Genomic DNA, 24898 nt, shown 5'->3' on the forward strand with positions numbered 1-24898 from the left:
ATTTTTATTACTTCCTTTCTTCTGCTGACTTTTGGGGGTTTTTTTGTTGTTCTTTTTCCAGTTTTTTTTTTTTTTAATAGGTTTTTCTAGTTCTTTAGGGTGGTAAGGTAGGTAGGTTGTTTCTTTGAGTTCTTTTCTTATTTCTTGTGTTAGCCTGTATTGCTGTATATTTTCCTCTTATAAATGCTTTCGCTGTGTCCCATACATTCTGGAGCGTTGTGTACTCATTATCATTCATCTCAAGGTAGTTTTCAATTTCTTCTTTGATCACCTCATTGATCTTTTCATAATTTATTTCTAGTTTGATGCCTTTATGGTCAGAGAAGATAGTTGATATGATTTTGGTCTTAGTGTATCTGTTGATATTTGTCTTGTGCCCCAGTGATCGATCCTGGAGAATGATCCATGTTCATTTGAGAAAATTGTGTACTCAGATTTTTTTAACAGACATCCCCAAAGATGTCTGTTAAGCCCATCAGGTCTTGGTCCTTATTTAGAGCTCTTGTGTCCTTGCCAGTTTTTTGTCTCATTGATCTTATCCATTGGTGAGGAGAGGGGTGTTGAAGTCTACTATGTATGTATTTTCTCTAATGTGTGTTTTCAGAGATGATAATAATTGTCTGATACATTTTTGTGCTCCTTTATTTGGTGAGTCTATGTTGGTAAGTGTTATGTCTTCTTGATATAGTGTCCCCTTAGTCATAATATGGTGTCCGTTTATGTCTCTTTTTACCTCTTTTAGTTTGAAGTCTATTTTATCTGATGTAAGGATAGCTGTTCCTGCCTTCCTTTTTGGCCCATTTGCTTGTAGGATTGTTTTCCATCCTTTTATTTTTACTCTATTTTATCTTTTGTAGTTGAATGTGTTTCCTGTAGACAGCAAAAGGTTGGGTTCTGTTTTTCAATCCAGCCTGCTACTCTGTCTTTTTATTGATGAGTTTAGTCCATTTACATTTAGAATTAATATTATACACTGACAGCCATATTTGCCATTTGTTTGCCTTTTTGTGATTTCATTTCTTACCTGATTCTGTTCTTTCTTTCATTCCTTTGTTGATTTTGGCTTTAGGGTTTCTTGTAATATTTTGGGGAGCGGGGTTTAGTAGTAATGAATTTCTGGAGGTTTTATTTTGTTGGGAGGTTTTTTTCCCTTCATAGAGGAAGGAGAGCTTTGCAGGGTAGAGTATTCTTGGTTTGCATTTGTTGGCTTGGGAGTTTGTTAAATATGTCACTCCATTCACTTCTTGCCTGGAATGCTTCTTTGGAGAAGTCGGATGTCAGCCTGATTGGTTTTCCTTTATAGGTTATCTGTTTCTCCTCCCTTGTCACTTTCATTATTTTTTTACTTTGTCTTGCACCTTTGAAAACATTACTATCATGTGTCTTGCTGTAGTTTTCCTTTCATTGTGGTGGTTTTGTGTTTTTTTTTTTAGATTCCTGTATGTCTATTTTCATTTCCTTCTTCGTGCTTGGAAAGTTCTCTTTGATTATCTCCTTGAATAGTTTCTCAGTTCCTTTGTCTGGGATTACTATAACTCTTATATTTCCTTTCCTCGTGGTGTCAGATAGTTCTTGAAGTATTCATTCTTTCTCCCTTGTACTTTTACCTTTTCTTTTTTTGTTCTTTTTATGTCTGTATCTTCAAGAGTACTGATTCGTTCTTCCATTCCTCTGCTCTGTTATCATGGCTTTTCCCAGAATTCTTGAGCTCCTCCACTAATCTCTGGATATCCTCCAGGTCCTTCACTTTCTTCCTCAGTTCATTGACTATGTTCTTATCTCTGTATGCATTTTCTCTTAACTCTTTAATTGTTTTCATTATGGTCTTTTTGAATTTTTTGTTAGGAGATGTTCTTCCATGTCCATAGTATCAGGTTCTGGAGGTTGACCTTCTCTCTGTGGTGTATTGTTCCCAGAAGGGCCTGCTTGGTCATTTGTATTTTTCTTTCTTCCCATTGTTAGCCTTTGGCTTTGCTCTGTTTGTAGTGCCCCTGTACCGCTGGTACTGGTGGGCATGACTTCTGATTTCTCATGCTGATATGTGGATGTGTCTGCCGGGTGTCTGAGCCGCTGTGGCTAGTGGATAGAGGTGAGGGCTCTTGTTGTTTCCTCTCCTCTCTCTTTATTTGTACCCCTGCTGTAAGCAGGTGGTAGTTCCCGTCACTCTTTAGGGTGTTGGGGGCTACCGGACTTGGGAGTTGGGGGGGAGGGGTTCCTGCAGTTCCCACCTGGGTACATAACCAGACACTCTTCTATTATGGTAGATGTTGTTCTGAGCTGTGCTTTGCTCCAGAAGCCCCTGCTTTTCCTACCCCCACTGTGTAGGGTGTGATCCCACATCTCCTCCTGTGGTATTCAAGAGTCTTGTGTGGAGCACTGCACCTCCATACTCTGGGAGGTGTCTGCAGGCTGGGTGGGATGTATTTCTCTGTTGAACTGCTAGGTCCCTCTAGGCATGTCTCAGACAAATACCGGATCAAAAGAGAGAGAAGGGATAAGACGAAAGAGGAGGATGATACGGAAATATTAAGAGAACAAAGATGAGAAAAGAAAAAAGGAGCTAGATTGGGGGAAGAGGAAAGAGGAGGGAATGTAACAGAAAGAAGGGAAAGTAGTGATGGTAATGTTAAAAGGGAAAAAGAAGAAAAATAGAAGAATCAGAAAACAGAAAAAGGAAAGACAGAAAGGAGTAACAACCACCTGGCCAGTAAACAAACAAACACAAAATAGATGGGGGGAGAATTGTTTATCAGGTTGTGATGGCTCTCTGTGAGCTAGTCATTGCTGTTTTACCCAGCCCTCGGCTGGGTAGGGCTGAGTAGGATAGTCTTCCCAGGGAGGATTAAAAAAAAAAGCACAAAAGGGCAGAGAGTGAACTGCATCTGTGATTGTGGGAGGATCAACACTCTTTCTGGGGCCCTTAATGTAGTTGGGTGGCTGATGGGGCTCCTGCAGCCTCTGATGTCCTTCCGCTGGTAAATGTGTCCCATTAAATGGTCCTGCTGGTCTCCATATCACAGCAAAGGGTCTGTGCTGAGGCCCCTTTTGCACACCCGTCACTGTGCGGACTTCTCAGATGGCACGGAATTCTCCGGGCATCGTTGTCTCCAAGCTTTTCCTCCCTTTCTTCTAGAGGAAGTGGGCTAGCTTTATGGATGGGGGAGGGGAGAAGAGTTCCAATGATTTTCTCTCTTCCCTTCCCCTGTCTTTCCAAATTTCCTCTGCATCTGGGTGAATCACCAGTGTCGCCAAGTTTGTCTAGCCCGCCAGGAACTAGACCGTTATTTGCCGTTATTTCTCCCCACCAGATTTTTTATGGGAGAACAAGGTCCTTGCGTCCCTTTGCTGCCATGTTGATGATGTCCATTCTATTAAGTTTCTTTAAAAGGAATTCACAGCTAAGATATAGATATAGATATATCTATCTATATATATATATATATATAGCTCTGGAAAGAAAAATAAATCATACTAATCTTACTCACATTTTTTGACCAAACTTGTACTGGCACTAAAAACATGAGACAAATTAAAGAATGGAATCAGTACAACTCTGTGTTAGTGTGAGAATGGATAAATTGGTTTATTTACACTGTGACTGCTATTCAGCATTTAAATTAAATGAGTTAGTGGTACATGTTTCAACAATGTTTCTATAACACTTTATTGAAATAAGTTGTGTAAAGTTATAAATATGTTGCGTAAAGTTATATATAGAGTAACATGTGGATAACATATAAATATAACTATCTTTGTATCTTAGAGGTTTAAAAATATTCATAGAAGTGATATATACCAATGATAGGATAGTAGTTTTTCTGTCGAATATAGAAAAAAGGAATGTTGGTTTGAACCTTCAGCTTTTTAATAGTGTTTGATTTTTGTAAAACAAAAATCTGGAACAAATACAGCTAAAAAATTAGAATTACTAAATCCTATTGATGGGCACATTGGTTGATATCTTTTGTTATGAGTAGCACATGGTTGTAAGCTCTTTTCAGTTAAATTTAAACCTCAGAAAATTGGTTTTCAAATGATTGGTGTTGGAAAGTATTATTATTAATTACATTTGGATATTCCTTACAGAAGAAAATTTCTATTGTAAGTAAAATGGATTTTTTCCTTAATATTTATCCTAGATGCCAGCCTGTTATTGTGCTCCAGGCCACTATCACTCCAGTCAACCTCAGTATCGCCCAGTCCATTCTGTCCATTACAATTCACATCTAAACCAACCACTGCCACAGCCTACACAGCAGACAGGTGAGTAGTATTTCTGAGATCGTGAATTCTTAGCTGTGAACAACTGCTTTTTTCTAATCCTGTTTTCTTTCTTTCCGTGAAGATATTTAGTATCTTGAATGTGCAAGCATACATATGCAAACCAATGAAATTAAAAGAGTGGGCAAGTTTTAGCATCCTCCAGAAAATAACCAGTTTCAGGTTTCCACACTAAAGGACTAGAAGTTATGAGAGGGTTCTCTTAGGCCAGTGTATTAGTGTGGTGAACAGCTTCCTGGTTCTCATTGCGATTACAATTGCAGCCTTCTTTAGAGCCTGATAAACCCAGGTATAGTAATAAGCAATAGAGAAACAAGGCAAATGAAAATGACCTGAACAGCTCACCAAAAACCAAGACCAAAATAACTTTAGACAACTCTGAGTATTTTGATATCTTAGTTTCAGTAGGAATGCATTCAAAAGAAATAATGATCTTACATATCTTTTCTGTTTTGTTTTTCAATTTGCTGGTTGTGTATTGAACCAAGTACAATCTAATACTGGGCATATCAAATATATCAAAACTCAAATTTTTTGGCCCTTTTCAAATTTCCCCGAGCACTCAATGAAAGCAACTGTAATTTGTATTAAAAAAACTCTTACTAATTTTACTGAACTCATTTCTCTCTATGCTTCCCACATAGATGTGTACTTCTGTCCCAGATGTTTAATAAGGTACTTTTTCAGACTTTCATGACTCTAGGCATTAAAGTAATAGTTTATATTGGTTTCTTTGGAGCCGTTTTAGCTTGTAGCAATTGTCAGAGGCTCTCAGACTTTTTCAGCATGACTCATGAGGCCATATAACCCTCCACCTTCATGTAGGCAATCTCTTGCTCTTGATACTATGTGGAACTCTTAAGGGTTGCTGCAATTTCAGGATAAAAATATATTTACTCGGCAGTCTGATGAGAAGTGATCTTGGTTCTTCTCACTTGTGCAGTCTTTGTTGATTATTTTGACTTCCTTTACCAGATTGAATTCTAATTTACCACCCCTGCAGGGGAACTTCCAGGTCCTTAATCTGTTGCTCTTAGGAGTTGTTTGTACTTAGTAGGCTCTTCCCTTTCTGTGTGTTGCTGGCCCTATTGTGTGTGTGACAAATGTTCTTCCAAACTATGTTGAGTATTGACAACGGTCATTTTAACCAACTTAAAATTTGTCCTCTGTCTTAAATATGACTCTTCAGTTAGGTTTTCCTGAAGTTTAATAATACTGCAAGTGATGTAAACTAGTATATACTCTAATTTCAAAAACCATCAATAGGTGTTTTTTAATACTCGGTAATATCAGTATTGACACTGCTCATTAGCTTTAAATATCTTATTTTATTCCAATAAAAATTATCCTCTGCATTTTTCTGGGTCTCAGTGACTGGCTTTTTGTATTATTTTGTTTTTTGTTTTTCTTGTTATGGTTTTTTTATTCCAAAATTATAGTGCACATTATAGCAAATATCATGATAATAAAAAAGCAGATTTACCTTCACTCTCCCCATTCAAATACCTTTCGTATAACTAATTAACGTAGTTCATTAGTGAGGCAGCAAAGGTCCTTTGTATTTGTGTGAACTTATTAGTTCTTTCCCATGGCTAAATTTTTGTTCCTCTCCAGGGTCAAATTATATACAAAATTAAAACTTTTTTTTTTTTTCAAAATTAAAACTTTTAATCACAAATTGTACCAGTATATTTGTACAAATGCCTCCCTGCAAAAAATATTCCCACAAATGGAAAACAAAAATACCTGCTCAATAGATATCATATGTTTATTATTGATGATATTTTAATTAATGGATTATTTTCCTAATGCTTGTTATGGTGAGAAGAAAGGAAATGCTCAGTAAGTCAGATTGCATCTGGCTAGATCAGTACAGGAAAGAGAATATGTCTTTCAGGAGTTTAAACATTTGTTTAAACTGACATTTTAGTTATTTTTAACTTACAACTTTAGTCTCATTTTTAACTTACAACACTATATTTTTAACTTTACAACTTTAGTCTCATTCAGTTGAAAAAATAAAATCCTTATCCTTTGACAAATCCTCAAAACATCCTTATCTTCAAGGGAAAGATACTGTTATGCTGCTAAGTATAATAGAAAGTTTCCCTTTAAAGAAGACTGGCAGCTACAGTACTATTGTGGTGGTAATTACACTGAATCTTTCTATTGAATTAGTAAGAATTGGAGTGAGAAAAAAGTTAATTCAAAAAACTTTTATAGTTAATTATAGTTAGCTACTGGGTTTTTTTCAGTTGTTATATCTTCCCCAAAATGTGCATTTATGTTTGTATGTGTCCTAATAGAAAAGTAGAATACACTGGAAAAGGGGATGGACAATTTTTTGTTTGATTTTTTTTCACAGATGTATAGCAATTTTGTCTCAGTAATTTACATTTTTTACATAAACATTGTACTTTCTCAATTTCAGTTTTGATTTTAGTCCGAATATGCCTTTATGTCCTACCATCCCAATCTGATAAAAATTAGAAATAATTAGCCACATTCCTTACATTTCTGTTTGTTAAACATTTAGTCACCTTATCGTCAAGGAGCATATTATTTTCTTTTGTTAATGGTGGAAACAGTTATTCATCCAAATAAAGAAAGCATTGGTAGGTTTTGGATAATTTCCACTGAGGCACAAATAAATATATTTTGAATGTTTTTATGTGAATTTAAAGTAAGTTAGTTTGCCCTTACTTGACAAACCCAATTGAATCAAGTACTCTTCTTAGACAAGGAAAGGTAAGATACTATAGAAATACAGGATTTTCTATTATACAAGGAGAAGGTTGGGGAAGTATCTCAAGGATAAAAATGCTTTGATCTTCCAAATACATGTATACCAGAGGACCATAATCATTGCTGATCTCCTTGACAATAGACCTCCCATCTCTTAGGGAACTGAATTGAAAGCAGTATTAATGTCACTGCTGGAAAATGAATATTCAAATCTTATTATGAACTTGAAATTGCCATGGTCATTCAAAACAAAGTTGAATCAGTTCATGTCAACAGAAGCAGAAGAAATGCAGACCATACAAGGCTTTTCAAACAATGTATTCTGTAATGCGAAAGAAGACAAACTAGGAATCAGAATCCCAACATCCCTCACTAATTTTTAGCTGATATTAGATATGTATTCCATTTTGCAAAGAAAGGGAGTTTTACTGTGTTGTCTGTTGAAGCCTCTCTGTACTCTAAAATTCCATAATTCTGTGTGTCTATCTCATGTGAGTCATTTTTAGTTCAGAAAGGTGGAATTTTGGAAAATTGGTTCACAATAACTTAGTGACTTTCAACAATAAAAGTCATACAAGTAACTATTTCAAAAAGATCTGTTCATTTGCAGAAAGATTGATTTATCCTAACCCTTTTATCATAAAATTTGCATCTTGAGTTCTATCAAGTATATTACACATAAGGAGCTTGATAAAGAAACCTTTCCTGCAGGTAGAAATTATAGCAAAGGTTTTAGGTTCAAGCCCCGGCTCTTTCCTATATAGCTGCTTTCATTTATATGATTCTTTTGAAAAGTTTGCAGCTTCACCACATATGTTTAATATTTTGCAATAATTGGCCTTGTTCCTGAGCTGTTGGATTCGGGGCCGTAGCACTGTCTGAGAGGTTTACATTTCTCACAGTGAACCGGTCTCTTTTTCAGCTGCTTCCTGGCTTCTTTTTAATCAGATTTCCACTGCCTTTTTTTTTTTTTTTAATGCTATATTAAAGTGTTAACATTTGCTTATATTTTTCACTAACAACTGTAATGCCTTTTAATCATGCATCATACTCAGAAGTAGGAATTTGAATTTAAATGACAACCTTAATATAACTTATTTCTAAAAGTTTATGAAAGCTATTATTTTATTTCTTATTCAGAGCAGATTTGGATGGCAGATTCAGTTGGGTTTGGAGCTTTTCATAAAAGTTTAATGTCCTAAGCATGCCAGACTCATTAGTGGAAGTCAAGCACATCTCTGACTATTGTTACATATCTTCGTAGGAACATTATTATGCTTTAAGCCATGCAATGGATCTAAGACCTAAAAGAAATCATTCCGTTTTTTTTTTTCCAAACTGACATTGTGTGCATGTCAGAAGCAAAATGATTCTGTAAAACTAAATATTTTATTTTGCAGCGAAGCTTATAAATTCCAAAAATATTAACATATATTCAGTCTTAGCTTTCCAAATAGCTTAGAACCAGTATGATTCCAAACTGATTAAACTTTGTTACCAGCAGACTATAGTAGGATCCTGATGAACCACACTTTAGGAGGAACATTTTAGATTAAACTAACTATAAGGTGTACATAATGTTGATAGCATTACAAGGGGCAAATTTAAAAGTAAGAAGGGGAAAAAGCAAACAAGGACAAAATGGCCCTATTGAATAAGCAGAGGAAGTGTAAAATTGATGAGATTTTAGCTATGTCAAGTAGGGATCAAGTGGAGTCTGTAGGCCCAAAGTAATTTCTTGACTGGCAACTTTTGACCCGAGTAATAGAAATTTTGTATTATATTACTAACTGGTGGCCCTGACTATCCTTGTTTTTTGTTTTTTTTTATCTGTGAGCATTTCTTAGTATTGTGTGACCAACACAGATTCAGACATTGTAATACCTACAAATCCACCTATTTCCCTTTTCCCTTCTTCATTAACCTGCCGCCACTGAAATCTGGAGCCAAATGTATCTGGTAAGTACCCATAGATTTCCTTGAGTTGTATAGACTGTTCCATAGGATCATCTTTAAAATAGCTATGCACTGTAACCTGTGTGGCTATTTTTATTAAAATTGTTTTTCTGTTTGTATTTGTTTATTTCAGCCACAGAAGTAGGAATGCAGAGGGTGATAGAGGAGAAAGAATAGTGAAGGTGTACTGCCAACTTTGTTTCCTGCCAAGTTATCTTACAGGGCTCTTCTTAGTTGAACTTATGAATATAGTGCAACATACATAAAAACAAGCTCAGGATTTCAAACTTGAAATTAATTTATCCTAACCCTTTTATCATAAAATTTGCATCTTGAGTTCTGGAAAGCATATTACGCATAAGGAGCTTGATAAAGAAACCTTTCCTGCAGATAGAAATCATAGCAAAGTTTAACGATTTGAAAACAGGTCTTCTAAATTGCCTTATACATACATAGTAACAAATAAATTTGGAGTTAACAAAATAGCTCACCCCAAAAAAATTTCTACCCAAACATTCATCTACTGTACAAGTTCAGCCTTGAAAAATTTTAATAATTAAATGAAATAACTTAGGTTTATGACTATTCTAAGTTCGTCAATTTTTTTTAGCTTCCTGGTTATATCTTATCCATATTATTAAGAATGCTTTTCTTTAACACAAATGCTAGTTCAGGTCACCTATATAAAATAAGACTAGCCTATTAAAGCCTGTGTAATACTTTTCTGCTGAGCACTGAATTTCCTCCTTGCTCTCTTCTCTGTTGAGGTAAAAGCAGTTAAAAATAGAATAATCCATGGAGCCCTTTAGGGAAGTGCATGAGCCATCAATTTATATTGTCCTAGTTCTTTCAGCTTGCAGAGTTGATTGTGCTTTTCTCTGAAAATGCCGGGAGAAATGGGAAAATACTGCCACAGTGCAGTCCCTTAAACAAAGGAGAATGGCAGTGTTAGATAACATCATTAATGAAATCATGCTTATTATAACTTATATTGGTATTGCTTGCTTTACAAAATAAATGCTTTCCCACAATATTGACACAAACTTCTATAAAATATATCCTGTTTTTCTCTAACTTCCAGGTTCAATCCAGATATAGGAAAACAATTTTATTCAAATACACTTTTTATCAAAGAAGCAATAATTTAGGTGGTAACAAAGTAGGTGATACTGTCACAATACTGCAGATACTCTTCTTATAGCATAATGGTACTTTTCATTCACTAAGAATCTACTTTATTCTTCCTAATCTTCAACCTTTTCACTCTTTTCCAGATCATTGGATCTTTTTCACACTTGGCAGTCTTCATATCTTTGAAACTATCAAAACTATGTCCCTCCCCATCTTTTGTCTGAATAATTAGATAATGAACCTAAACCATAGTGCTATTTCTCTTGTAACTATAACAGTTGATGCTCAGTTGCCTGAAATTCCTTTGTTCAAGCACAGTTTGGTCACATAATTTATGATCAATTTGAACAGTTCTTTATGATGTAAATATTATCATTAAACAATTGTAAATAGAGTGACTCCAGTCTGTAATTAGATGATCATTTATTTTATTACTAAATTTATTTTATTAATGATTTGGTCTTACATAGATAATAGTAATTTTTTTATTTCATTAGTAGAATGATATTGTGGATTTTTTAATTCATTTTTAGTGTTTCCCGACTGAATTAGTTCCAGTTTTCCTTTTGATTATATGTGACTCTAGCCGACATAGATCCCATGATCTTACCTCATTTGAATAATCTTTTTACAACTTTTAATAACCTGCCCTAAATTCACATACTTTTTAAACAGTTACTGGGTTGCTTTTTTGTTTGTAGTAATTATTGGAATGAATGATGAACTATCTCGTGGTGACTTCTGGAAAAACAGTTCAGGGTACCTCTCCAAATGCCCACAGAACTGCCCTCCTGGCTTACCGGTCATATAGAATATCAAATGTTAAATGATATTCTTTTCAGCTATTACATCCTTAGAAAGATTATTCAGGCCCGACAGCCTCCTGCCCAGTGTGGATCAAATCTAGTGGGTTATCCTATCTTAAATGTAAATATGAATATAAAGCTCCTCACTGTGTAGAAAAGCAGCATCGCTTCACAACTTCAAGACTTAATTCAGGATGCAGAACATGTCCCTTGAATACAACAAGGTGTTCAGATTTAAGCTGGTACTGCCCCACTGGCTAAAGTCTGACTTCTTGACAAAGCAACCTAACTTTGTGGAGAAGAGAACCAAATTCGTGAAAATTCTGCTAGAAAAATCTGTAGTGTTGTATGGGATATCGCACACTATCTATATTTTTAGCAAAGGTAGCCTTTGAGGCAAAATAGTAACGCTTTTGGGAAACATTGAAGATTGACATGGAAATGTTAACAGACTAAGGTACATGGAACTTAAAATACCGTCATCATTTGAGCTTTCTCATCTTTCTCAATTGTTTTTATTTATATGTGAAATCTAAGTGTAATAAGGCAAGAAAGTATAACCTTGATATACAGAGGTCACAAACCGTGCATCTTGGGAGTAGTGTGCAGAATAAGTGAAGGAGAGTCCCTCCTAGTAAGGAGGCATTACAGACTGATCATATTCAAACTCTTTGACTCCTGGTCTTTTTTTTTTTTTAATTTAAATTTTATTTTTATATTCCCCATACGATTACAACTCCCTTATTTTGACCCCAGTCCCTCCTTTTCCTGTTCTTTTTTAACCCCCAAAGTTCATGTGGCTGCTATTTGGACAAAAGGTTTAACAACTCTTCATTCTGATTTCTGTTTTGGATAACAATGCTTATACTCACAAATACTCTTCAAATGAGGAAGGGTTTTCTGGTTGATAGACTATTTATAATTGTCCTCTGTCTATAATTAAATTTTTATCTTGAGACTTAGGTGTGTTAAACTATAGTAAGTCTTCATTAGGGCCTCCCTGCTTGCTCAGGGTTAAAGACAGTGCTATCAAGCTATTGCCAGCCACTGCAGCATGAGTTTGATCCCCACCTGGCCAGGGAGCAACCCACATGGCTCAGCAGACCTCTCCTACCTCGCCTGCTGCTCCCCTCAGCAGTGTATTTCCATAGATCTCTCTGTTCTCCTCCCACTCTCTTTGGTGAATCCTCTCACCCCCCCAACACACACACCTTGGCTTACACCTCAGTTCTTGTATGCAAAAAATAAATAAATCTTTCAAAAAAATCAGTCTTCATTAACCAGAATTCTCAGAAAATGGAGTCGGGTGTTTAGTGTTGTGCTTATTTGAGCAGTATTTCTATAATATTCTCTACTTCAACACTTGTCTCTGAGAAAAGTAAAGTTTAGAATCAGATTGCTATGTACAAATCCCAGCTACAACACTTAATAGCTGGTGACCTTGGACAAAGTATGAACCTCTCTGTATTTTTGTTTCTTTATATAGAAAATGGGGCTGATAATGGTACCTACTTCATAAGACTGTGAGCAGTAAATGAGCTAGCCTAATTAAAGTGCTCAGAACACTACCTGAAACTTAGTGAACGTTATATAAATGTTAGCTATGAGTATTAAATTGTGATGCCATCCAAGAAATGTTAATTCTGTAGTATTCTAAATGGAAAGGCATGGGAATTTTGGACTAAATTTGTGGTGAGGTTAAATTCCGAAGTCGACACAGAAAACTGAAATACATAATTTGTTTTGTTACCTTCTTGACACCTGACTCCTTCCTTCAAGTGCAGTAGAAAATTTGAATCAGTTGAGGTCTTTTCTCATTCTTTGATTGTTTAACTTGAAGTCTAAATGTACTGTAAGAAAATATTTCCTTCCTATAGCTTTTTTAAAAAGCCCTGTTGATAAGCTATGGAAACATTACAAGGAAAAAGGTTTTGAAATAGTATGTGTCATATGACCCTACTTCTATAAATTTTATATATGCATCCTATTTATTGATAGAAAACTAACCATAGATATAATATATAAATGAGGCTTATCTAAATGTTATACAAATTATTTTTTCCATAGTGACTTTTTCATTTATTTCTACTTTGAAAAATTTTTTTGCCATGAAAGCTTATCTTATAATCAAATACAGCTTTTTTCAAGGTGTTTTTATTGTCCAGTATTTTTTCAGAAATGCCCAAATAAAACTATTATTTCAGGGCCTCCCTGGTGGCTCAGCGGTTGAGCGCTGGGTTGCGAAGCTGTCCGCAGCCTCTGCAGCGCCGGTTTGATCCCCAGCTGCTCCCAGGCCACCGGAGGAGGGTCCCACATGGCGCGCAGACCTCTCCTGCCGCCTGCTGCTCCCCTCAGCAGTATACTTCGGTCCTTCTGCCTGCTCTGCTCCCCGCTCTGGCTCTGGTGAATTCTCTCAACCCTCCCACGCTTCTGACTATACCCAGTGCTTGTATGTATAAATAAATAAATAAATAAATAAATAAATAAATAAATAAATAAATAAATAAATAAATAAATAAATAAATAAATAAATAAATAAATAAACAAACAAAAAAACAAGAGTTCTCCTTTAAAAAAAAAAAACATCATTTCAAGGTTTACATCAGAGATATAAACTAAAACTGTTATATGTTCTTCCTTATCAAGTAAGCATGTTGAGGTTAATTATATGAAATCTGTGGTTCAGCTGCTATGAATTTTTTTGGAGAAACTCAATGAGTGACCCAGTAATTCCAGACTGAGATGACTTGTACTTATGGAATTACATTTCATTTCAGTGAAAAGGCAATTAAATGTGTTTCACTTTATTATAAACTCGTTGCCTTAAAACTAGTTCAACTTTACTATTAGAAGCTATTTACTAAAAGTATGAAACAAGAAACTGACCATTCCTGATCAGCCTGTCAGCACATAAACAGCTTCTGTTTTTTTGTAGATACATATATTATTTTATTTCAGCCTGTTAAGAATATGTTTTTTCCCTGTTACTCAATAAACATAAGTATTGAGTGAGTGTCTACTTTTCGACTAAGCTGTATGATAGCTGATATGAGTTTGTTGTTTTTTCAAATAGGAGGATGTTAAAGTTTCCAACCTTACCCTGAAACACACCTTATCAGATTTTTTAAAACATAGCTAAATCATGAGATAATAATTTAAAAAGAACAGTTTCATATTACCTATAGATTTTTAAGAGATGTACAGTAATAATATGAACAAAATTATGCAAAGATTTGTATGGGAGTTTCTTTAGGGAACACTTTTTGAAGTTCTTGACATTCTTAATTTTAGTAGTTACACTGTATTTAAGAGTATGTTCCCAGTTTATTTATGCTACTTCTGAATGAAGACCACTGTTAGTCATTTTTCTTTCATTGTCTTTAAAATCTAGAACTTCCTGTTAGTTCTTACCACTCTTCTGCTTATAAAACCTCCGGTTCTCCACCATACTGTTGTACCTTCATTTTCCCAGCAATATCCATCCACTCCTGGCTATTCCCTATTCCTCAAACATGGAATTCCTTTTTCACCTTTTCAAGACTTTGACCTTTTCCTAGAATGTTCTTTCCTTTTTAAGTCCAAGCACAATGTCACTGTTACATCAGGATTGATTTCTCCCTCTTACATTGCTGTTTTGATGTGGTATCATAACTAAGGACACCTAATTTCAAAATTGAAACCATATTTTACTCATCTTTTTATCACCTACCATACACATTTTGAGCTTGCAATGTCCTTTTCACTACCCTCTGTAACAGTTGACTGGGTGCAAGAGGTGAGAGTCAGATTTTTAGAGTACATGTTATGTTGTTAAATTCTCAATGTATATAATGTTTGCATTGATACATGCATATATAGCTATATAAACTTTTTAATAGACATGGTTGTTAATGGAAATTAGGCAACAGTAAGGAATCTAAAATACTATTAGAAATTTACTGGTGCAGATTCCATGAGGTTGTGTCCAAGTGAGCCTACATGAGACTACTACGACATACAGTCTGTCGCTACTTATTGAAACTCTCTGAGTCAGACTTTTTATTCGTAGGAGAGAATCTTAGGCAAGTGACATACAAAGTTGATATCCAAAATTTAGTAATTTAAATGAACAAATCAGACCCACATTTATACATAAGTTGACTCTTTTTTTTCCCCTCCCAAAGTTTTATTTCAAGGCCACTGTAGCCTTCAGTATATTTTGAATGAAGTACAAACACAAGCAATATGAAAAACACTTGAAGGTTTTTAAAGGATGTGACTACTTCAAACTCTTTTGAGTCAGATTTTATAGTACAGTGAGTTCTGCCAGGTATCCACGTTTCTCTTTTTCAATTTAATGGACTGCAGTTGTGACAAGTCCAGTGTAAAAAATTACTTTCAATACAAATGTAAGAAGAGCTGAACTCAAATTCTGATACTACTACAGTGGCAATACCTAATAGGGAGGATCCTAATGTTACCTCATTTAAATGAATGAATGAAGGTATAAATAAATTCATTAAAAAACATTCTAATGCTATAGAGTATGCTTGTGTGTGCATGTGTGTGTATCATTTCCATCACCTTAAAAGGTCTTATTCACATACCATTTCTATGCCTACCCTTTATTTTCTTAGGGGTGGAAAATGTCAGCATACACATTTTGGAATTTTAGAAATAGATTTGAAATATTTGTCATTTGATAGACTGAAAAAGGGATTGAATGTTAATTGTTAGGCTAAAGAGTAAGAAAGAAGTTTATTCTCTTTGTTTACTTACCTATAAGTTTAAATGTTCACAGAAAAATTCATTGGGAGAAAGTCTAGGAAACAACATCAGTCTCTTTATTATAAATAATGAAGGAAATGTATTTTTTTGTACAAAGTTAGACTGTTGAGAAGTCATGTGAGACATGACCATAAAAACACTGTTGCCTTAGACATAGCATAATTTTACTAAATCCTTCATTGTTAAAGAATTCATTATATTTTCACTTTGTTGTTAATATGTTGTTTAGTTCCAAATAAACTTTGTCTGTAAAGACAGTTAATTAATACTAGATTTAATTTAGTCCTTGAGCAGAGGCTTCCAAGTAACTACAGTGTTGCTACTATCAACAATCAATACCGACATGGGATCTTTATGGCTTCTGTTACTTTAAGGATTAATAAGGCTGGAAATGATTTCTGACATTTATAAGAGAGCAAAATAGATTTATGATGTGGTCAGAGGAATCATTTCATTGACCTTTTGGTTGTAGAAACTTGTATAGATAGTGCTATAGTTTGGTTCATCCTTATTGAAACTTCATTTACCCTGAATCTGGATAGTTAATTGTTTTTATCTGGCTTCTTAAAAAAGATTTGTGGTAGCTTCTAATAGTTTACTTAAGTCTTGAGCTACTTCCTTTAGCTCAAGGAATACTCTTAGGGAGGAGACAAAATAGAGTTCATATTCACTACTCAAAGCTTATTATGTGGATCCTTAATAACTATTGATAAGTTTACTTAGTAAAAATAAATTTATACTCTTAACAGTCTGCTTAAATTTACCAACAGTGCTTTCAGCTTAGGGAGGGGCTTTCACTTAAGTGTTTCATTTGTGACCTCAGGCAGATTACTTAGCTCTTTAAGGATTTATTTCTTTGTCAAATGACCTTAATACATTAAGGAAATAACCTTTAAAAGTGTTAAATTAGCTGCATTTTCATTGAGCCCTTGGTACATTCCTAGTGTAAGGATTAATACTTTGTTTTATTTTTTTAAACATGCAGCCATTCTATAAAAGCCCCTCCCCCTTCCTCCTTTGGAGAGGAGGGAGTCTCTAGAAGGGCCATCTTAATGGGCATGGAACCTCTGGAAGTTATACAAGGCCCAGTGCTTGATGTAATCTTTTACTATTACCAAATCAAAAATTCTCACTTATTTTTAAATAATAGGCCCTGCATGTTCCCTCTGCACTGGACCCCACATGTTATATAGCTTGTCCTCATTCCCAGAAACTTAATGTCATAATACATTTAAATAGACCATGAGTAGGATTGTCTATTCTCGTATAAACCAAGTCTGTGACCTTACCAGTTACCTGAACTGCAAAAGACACATTTATATACAAATTTTATTTGAATGTGTTTTTAAAAGGCAAAAATAATGTACCTGACTTGTGTTAACTGAACTGTAAACCTTTTAAATACTAGCTCTCCAAGGATTTTTGAATTTTGCTGTTTTAAACAAAACTGTCATTTTAGGATTTAAAGTGCTTGCTTAAAATACAGAAACATCTCCTTAGGTAAAATAAATTAAATTCAAAGCAGTATTTAACTCAGTATACCATTACAGGTTATCAAGTTATGCCCAACCAGCAGCAAAACTACCAAGGAATAGTTGGAGTTCAGCAACCTCAGAGTCAGAGCCTGGTTGGTGGCCAACCCAACAGCATTGGAAATCAGATCCAGGGAGTGGTGATCCCCTATCCTTCAGTGCCATCCTATCAGGTATGTTTTTAATCTTACCTACTTTGGTAGAGGTGATTTTGAATAAAATGTATAGATATCTACAACACACCTTTTTCTTTTACTGTAGGAAAAATGTTTTTGTAATACATAACGTGTTATGTGACTAACTTTATTAGTCACAGCAGCTTTGTTTTACCCTCATTTTATTGCTTTATTATTCATATAATTTTCAGGAAAAAATACCTGAACCATATTGATATTGGCAAGTAGATGTTATCTGAGAGTGTCTATATTTCCATCTGTATATAAGTATATAAACAAGTATCTTATTCTATTCTTCAACTCCTTAGAAAGGAGGGAAGAGTGTAATGAGAGGGGAAAATAGAAGTGGAGATAGGTATTTGAAATAGTGAGTTAGAGTACAGGTGATAAATCGGTGTTTATAGAATAAAGAATGTGCAATTTCCAGTGCTGGAAGTGATATTCCCTCCTCCTTAATCCCAAAAGAATGCTTTATCATGGATTACAATTTAGTTTTAAAGTAGAAATGCCTATCATGTAATAAATAAGTGTGATATCTTTAGTATAAAATGGTACATTTCAGAAATTTGTTTGATCGTTATCTTTTGGGAATAACTTGCAAATGGGTTTGTTTTATTAGACTTGTGGTTTTTCATAGCTAAGTATTATGTTAGGGAATCCAAAAATCATTTTCATTCATCCCAACAAGGTAAAAATACTGTTTTGTGAGATAAATGTTGCTTGTATTTTATTGAAACACATGTAAACAAATTGGTAATGGTCTACCCACCAGTAACTGAAAGGATCAGTCATTAACAGGTTAGGGAGTTAATATAGAAATCTTTCTGAAAAATACAAACCTTTAACTAGCTCTAAAGACAAGTATGGGCATAAATTCATAAAGAGGACATTTTAGGGGTGCTAAAGTATGTGAGCAGGTACTAACATATTCCATTTGTGACTTCAGAAAATTAAAAATGAAATGTAAAATGTGGAATTGTCAAGTATTCTTGAATACTAAGAATATGTCTAGTTTTGAAGCCCCTTGATAACAGAAAACAGCCAAGAAAAAAAGAAACACATTCTTGAAACTACATTTTGCATCTTTGTTTTCTCTCAATATCCCCCATGCTTTTTTTACTCCTTACCTTCCTGTTTGGGCCTAAGCACATCATACTGCCCATTCCTTGATCCCTCCATAACTAGATATTAGACAGGATCTGTCTGAGAAAGCTAACTCTCCCTCCTCAAGTATTCTGGTCATGCTGCCTGATCCAGTACCTTAAGTATCTGTTAGATGCCCAGGCATTATATATAAGTAAGATCTACTCTTGACCCTTAAAGACTCAGTCTCGTGAGAAATTATTTTTAAATAAATTCTAACTAATAATGTAGTTTTATTGTTTGATTTTTTTAATGGAACTAGATATTAAAAATGTTGTAGAGCAAATAAAACAGTTACTTTAATTTCTATAGCATGCTTTTTTTACAAGTCTTAAGTTATTTTCTCATGTTTTCATGTAATACTGGGTAAATGACTATGAGAAGTGTTGTTCTGACAAGCGATGAATGTCAACCCATTTTATACTTTTGCTACATTACATTTAGTACATAATGTGGGTGGTGATAAGCTGTTATGTAAAAGATAAGCCAGAAAAATCATTTGTCCTTAGTAGAGTGTATTTTGTGGCTATATAATGTCAAGGACTGTTTCTTCTCTTCTTTGTACTTAATGTTTTTTTTTCCCCCTAGACCAACCTTGCATATATATTATTTTAGATACAGTCAGAAATTACAATCTCAGAATGTTTCACTGCTTCCACAGACAAAAATACTGAAATATATTGTATTATACAATTGGCTAAATCAAATCAATAACTTTCTCGTTGCAATAAGTGAGTCAAAGGGAAAGTTATTAAGAAATCACTATTATTAAAGAAATAGTTGTATTCCAGAAACATGTTATATTGTGAAGACCTGGAAATTAGTCATTGATATATAAATCAGAGAGCCCTATTATACAGAATAATAAAGTGGCAGAAGAATTGGGGCTCTAGAGCCAGAGGGCATAGGTTTCAAATCCTGACACTTTCCTATTTAGTACCTGTACAGTCTTGGGCAAGTTACTCATCTTCAGTTTATCTATAAAATAGGAATGATAAAAGTACCTTCTGAGAGTTGTTAGGAAATCTTGATACACAGAAAGTTCTTAGAACAGAACCCAACGTGTAAAGTACCCAATAATGTTAACTTTCATTATTATCATTGTTGCTGTTATCATTGCTACTACTGTTGCTGATATCATCATCATAATCATCAAAAACTTTTATGTTGGCTTTATATACTGAAATTACCATAAAAAACCCAACTCTAATATTGCACTTGTACATGAAGATTCCATTAGGCCTGTGTGGTTTCTATGAAACTAGAAATTAGAGAATTGAAATAGAGAATTGAGGAATCCATTACAGTTTCAGTGTAGATAATGTAGAAAAGAGTTTGGAAGATCCACTATTCACCAAATGTCTACTGTGCCTGGATCCTGTAAACAGAAAACACAGTGGAGTTAGTACCTCTCCTATGATGTCAGGTCAATAGAATAATGAAGTGATTTACTCAGTGTCACATAGATAATAAAGAGAGGGAGCCAGTAGCACGTGTAGACATCTTAAGCCCAAAAGTTCACTCTTTCTGATCCATTGTATCTCACTGGTACCCTAAGTACCCTAAGTGATTTCTTCTTAGGGAAAATATATTACTCCTTTAATGTCAAGAAGTCATTCATATTTGGAAACAGTTTCTTTTTTAAAATAACTTTTTACTGAGGGCCATGAGTCATGTTATTTAAATAGTCTAATGCAACTAGCCTACTGTAAATAAATATTAGCAAAAACAAACAAACAAACAATATTTAGCTGAGAAAAAGAAAAAAGAATGTAGTGCTGTGACATATGCAGCACTATAATAATGCAATTTTAGCTTATTTCTAACTGCTCATACTTGAAGAGTTTATAAAGGCTGGAGATACTAGCATTCTCAAGGTTTTAAAGAACCTTTTTCCCTTTAAATTCTCTTTCAATTTTTAGGTTTCACTGCCTCAAGGTTCTCAAGGAATTGCCCATCAAACTTATCAACAACCTCTTATGTTCCCCAATCAGTCTAATCAAGGATCTATGCCCACAGCAGGAATGCCAGTTTATTATAGTGTCATTCCACCAGGCCAGCAAAATAATTTAAGGTGAGTATGTCTGAGAAAGCTAATTCTATGGCTTCTTATCTTTTACCAAGATTATAATCTGTTGTTAATATTAAAGTTGCCTACAAGGCAGTACCGGAGGATAAAATAGGAAAACGATGATACTTTCTATTTTTTAATGTATATTTTAACAAATAAGTATAATAAGCAAAGCATTCCTTTGCAAAACTAAGGAGAGTCTAATCTTCTCCCTTGTGCATAAAATTGGGCCAGTCTCCAATGTGCCTAAATGGTATTATAGTTGTCCATAGACTTTGGAGTTTAGAGCATTTGTTTAATACAGAAAAACATCTTGCTGAAATTTTTCAGGCTCTGGGAAACTCATTGTTATCAGTAAATGGAGGGAACCATTTAAGTGAAGCAAATGATTGTACCTCTGTTAACCAAAGATAAAAAGTATTCTATTAGCTGCTTTAACTTTTTAAGAGCAGAAACTTCTTTGGTAAGCCTAAAGTGTTAAATTAATAATAGTAATTGGGTACATCTCATCCATTTTTCAAATGTACTACAATCTTTCATTTATTCTCATGACATCTTTGTAAGTTTGCTGGAGGGGCCTCTGCTCTTTTTAAGACAGGTCTTAAGTTACAATTACTGATAAGAGGTTGTCATCCTGGTTTGGTTTTAAGTGATATTTAAAGCTGAAGAAGTGCTGACATGTTTGCTTTATTGAATCTGCTTGGGAAAATGGGGGCTTGGTTCTCGTTTTACTTTGTTGTCACAACCATACTCAATCCCCAGAAGAATTCACGTATTTCCTTTCGCTTTTCTGCTGTGTGACTGCCAATGGCTGGGTCCCTGATTGAAGAGGTCTAGGCTTTTTAAATAAGTTGGTTGTATTGCAGTTTCTTATTATTGTAAGTTCCAGCTCTTTTGAGGGAGTAGTACTACATAGTGAATATAGAAATGTATACTGCGCTAAATTTCCCAATTTTTATATGAATTTATGTTCTATAAATAGGGGAAAACACTCTCAATCTGAGCCTCTTTTATGTAAATTTGTGGTCTATATAATGCCAGGTCAGATTCTGAATTGTTAGAGTCAGAATTCTGTCTGAAACAGGTGAAGTAGATAGTGTGAGAATTGCTGAATTATCTGCTTTTTGAGCAAAATGTAGTCTTATTTATCTGAGGGAAGATTACCAAAATAACCATTCCTGTATATAGCAGAAGCTAAGAGAAATAGATGTTACGTAGTCCAGGAACTCACTTGAGACCAAAAGATGCATGTTATCTAAGTTACTTGTGTAGGCCTTCATCCTGGGCAGAGGAGCTTTTGTGAAGAACAGAGATCAAGACTAAGAACCTATGTAACATGTCCTTAGATTTAAAAACTTTCCCATGTTGTTATATTCATTAATTACTTGAAACAAGTTCTGCTTGACTTCTGAGAAAACTGGCTCTGAGAGTATGTTGAGAAGTAAGGGTACAATTCTGAATGCCCATTACATTCCACCTCATTTTAAGTATGATGGCAAAATCCAAAAGTTGTCGAGTAAATGCTGATGACTATGGTTTAGAAAGTACCATACATATTCCTAATCTCTGGGACTACTTTTTTTTTTTCCTAAAGATTCATTTATGTTTACAAGAACTAGAGTACAGGCCAGCATGTTGGGGGCGGTGGTGAGAGGATTCACCAGAGACAGAGTGGGGAACAGAACAGGCAGATTGCAATACACTTTTGAGGGTGAGATAAGAGAGATCTGCTGCGCCACGTGAGTCACCTTCCTAGCCTGGAATCGAACTAGTGCTGCAATATTTGCAAATAGCTTCATAGTGCTGAAGCCTAACCCTTTGCACCACCAGTGAGGCCCCTTCTGGGTCTCCTTTTGTTAGGAAAATACAGAGCTAGCCTTGGCCTGAAGTTCAGCTTGGAAAAATGGCAATTAAAAGATAAGTGAAATTCCCCACAGACTCCAACTTGAATCGAGAAAAATTCTTTGGAATAACTCATAATTTAGGACTGTGACCTAGATAAGGTAGATAAACTGAAATAGCCTATCTATAAATTGACAGTAATAATTAGTTATCATTTAGCAAACTGGTATTGATTTATTCTAACTACAGATTACTAACATGAGGAATAGATTGGTTATACACAAAGTAGGAGTGTGTGCCCTGTCCAGTTTGTATCCTGGTACCTTTTGGACTCATTATTTAGTAGAAAGTCAAGTCATAATCAGAATTAATTAATGTCACCCTTTGGGTGAAAACACATTTGTAAGTCGCTAATGTATTTTCTAAAATATAACAGAAAATTGTATTTCTGATTCTGGATTTTTTTTTATTTGCCATAATATTCCAACTTAGACAACTTTATTATTAATCAGATTGTTGAATTACTATCTAAAAGATTATATATAGAGACTATGCCTTCATTAATCTAGATTTACTAGCATGTATAAATTATATATTTTATCTTACATATTTCAGTGTATTTACATGTATAGCGGTGATTTGTATGACCCTAGACCAGTCCTGGCCCACAGTAAAAGCTTAGTAAATTAATACTGAATATACTTCTTTAATGTCAAAAGGAAGACTAACTTACACATGTGTGTTTGTGCACCTATGTAATTATTACTTATATAACATATTAGTGGTCTTAATTTTGCTTTGTTCCTATAACTCATTTTTAATTCTATTATAAAGTAAACATGCTTGTTGATTCATACGAAACCATCAATGCAAAATGTAAAAAAGGAAAGCAAATTATGTTGTCCCACTCTGCCCCCACCTCCTAGTCACCACTGTTAATGACCTAGTATGTATTCTTTCATTAGAATTAGTGTGCATTAGCCTTTTGCCCATATAAACATATACATAAATAAATACAAGCATGTCGGTTCTCAGATTCTAATGAATAGGTATGATCTTACATATTTTCCCTTAAAATTTATCATGAATATCAAATTAGTAAATATTAGTCTAGAACATTATAGTTTGGAGATTTATGTGTGTATTTTTCTAATTTCTTTGCAAGCATAATTTTACATAAATGGGAGCATGTCATACAAGCATTTTTTTGTTGTTACTAAAACTGCCTTCTCTCTCTCCACCACTTCTGCCTGGATCATTTCCTACATGCACACATGCTGAATAACCCATGTTACTATCCTCATTTGTATCCTTCCTTACCTTTCTCCTTGTACCTAATTATATACCAACATAGATGTGAGTACGGAAACATGAGTGGAATTGATTAGCACACAGACACAGGAAGTAGAATTATGAGTATTTTTAAATTTAAAATGTCTACAACTGGGGGTTTCTTTGGTTCTTCTGTTATGGCCATATCATGTGTGAAATAATAGTAAGAAAATTTGGTCCGTTCAAATATTGTATTACAGCTGAAGTAGATTTTTTTCTACCATCTTATATTTGTTTGTTTTACTGTACTGTACTTACACCTGCATGCCTGATGGATCAGTTCTCTGCCATTTACTCAGAAGCCCAGTTATATCCATGTTCCTTGAGGTTCTTCTTCATAGATCTTACTGACCTGATATTGAGGCATGAAATATTCTAAATTAACTACTTTTTTAGATAACTCAATCTGGAGCCATTAAGCATTTGTTATTGGTGGCATGATGTGATTTGAAAGAATATGGGTTTGGGAATACAATAAAAAGTGACTTAAAGTCTTTATGACTTTAGGTAAGTTGCTTAGTCTTTTTGTACCTGGTTTTCTCATTTTTAATAAGGTAAAATACCTCACAGGATTGGTAAGAGGAATTATATGTATAGGACTTTGTATATGGAAATTACTCTAAAATATACACTTGCCTTATTGTTATGTATATAATACACTGAAAATAGTTAAACATTAATAGGTCAAGTATCTTTGATGCTAACCTGGTTCTGAACTCTGTTTTGTGGTGATTAGACCCTTCCCCAAAAAGCAAAAAAAAGAAAGCTGAAAGAAGCTGTGATATCACTTATTTGTCCTTATATCAGCAAATATTTTCAAGTTGGGTGTTATTCCCAAATAGACTAAATATAGTAAGATGTAAATTTCTTTATTATTACTTCTTCTTTTCTTAATTACTTGTCCTTTCTGGGTAACCAGAATCTGTATCTTTGATCTTTTCTGATGCGCCAAACCAGTACTTCTTAAAAGATACTCCCTTTTGTGGGTTTATGAAAATGTATCTGTTTATTTGAAATGTATATTTATTAAGATAAACTGAGAAATAAAGTGCATTGCATTATCTCTTCAGGGTTATTTATATAAAGGAATATATATACAATTAACCCTCATTGTGG

General features: G+C 34.4%; 1 protein-coding gene across 4 annotated transcripts in view; it reads left to right on the forward strand.

Moving 5' to 3' along the window:
* Positions 1-24898, forward strand: part of R3HDM1 (R3H domain containing 1) — a gene marked incomplete at both ends in the record, with an annotated part of 102375 nt that overhangs the window by 54309 nt on the left and 23168 nt on the right. For all 4 annotated transcript variants that reach the window (XM_084244938.1, XM_084244936.1, XM_084244937.1 and 1 more), the window contains 3 exons: positions 4140-4263; positions 17237-17391; positions 20460-20611. In XM_084244938.1, the coding sequence (XP_084101064.1) occupies positions 4140-4263; positions 17237-17391; positions 20460-20611 (431 nt within the window). The remainder of the gene's footprint in view (positions 1-4139; positions 4264-17236; positions 17392-20459; positions 20612-24898) is intronic.

This window comes from Talpa europaea, assembly GCF_964194135.1.
Source record: "Talpa europaea genome assembly, chromosome: 1".
In the NCBI taxonomy this organism is placed as follows: Eukaryota; Metazoa; Chordata; class Mammalia; order Eulipotyphla; family Talpidae; genus Talpa; species Talpa europaea.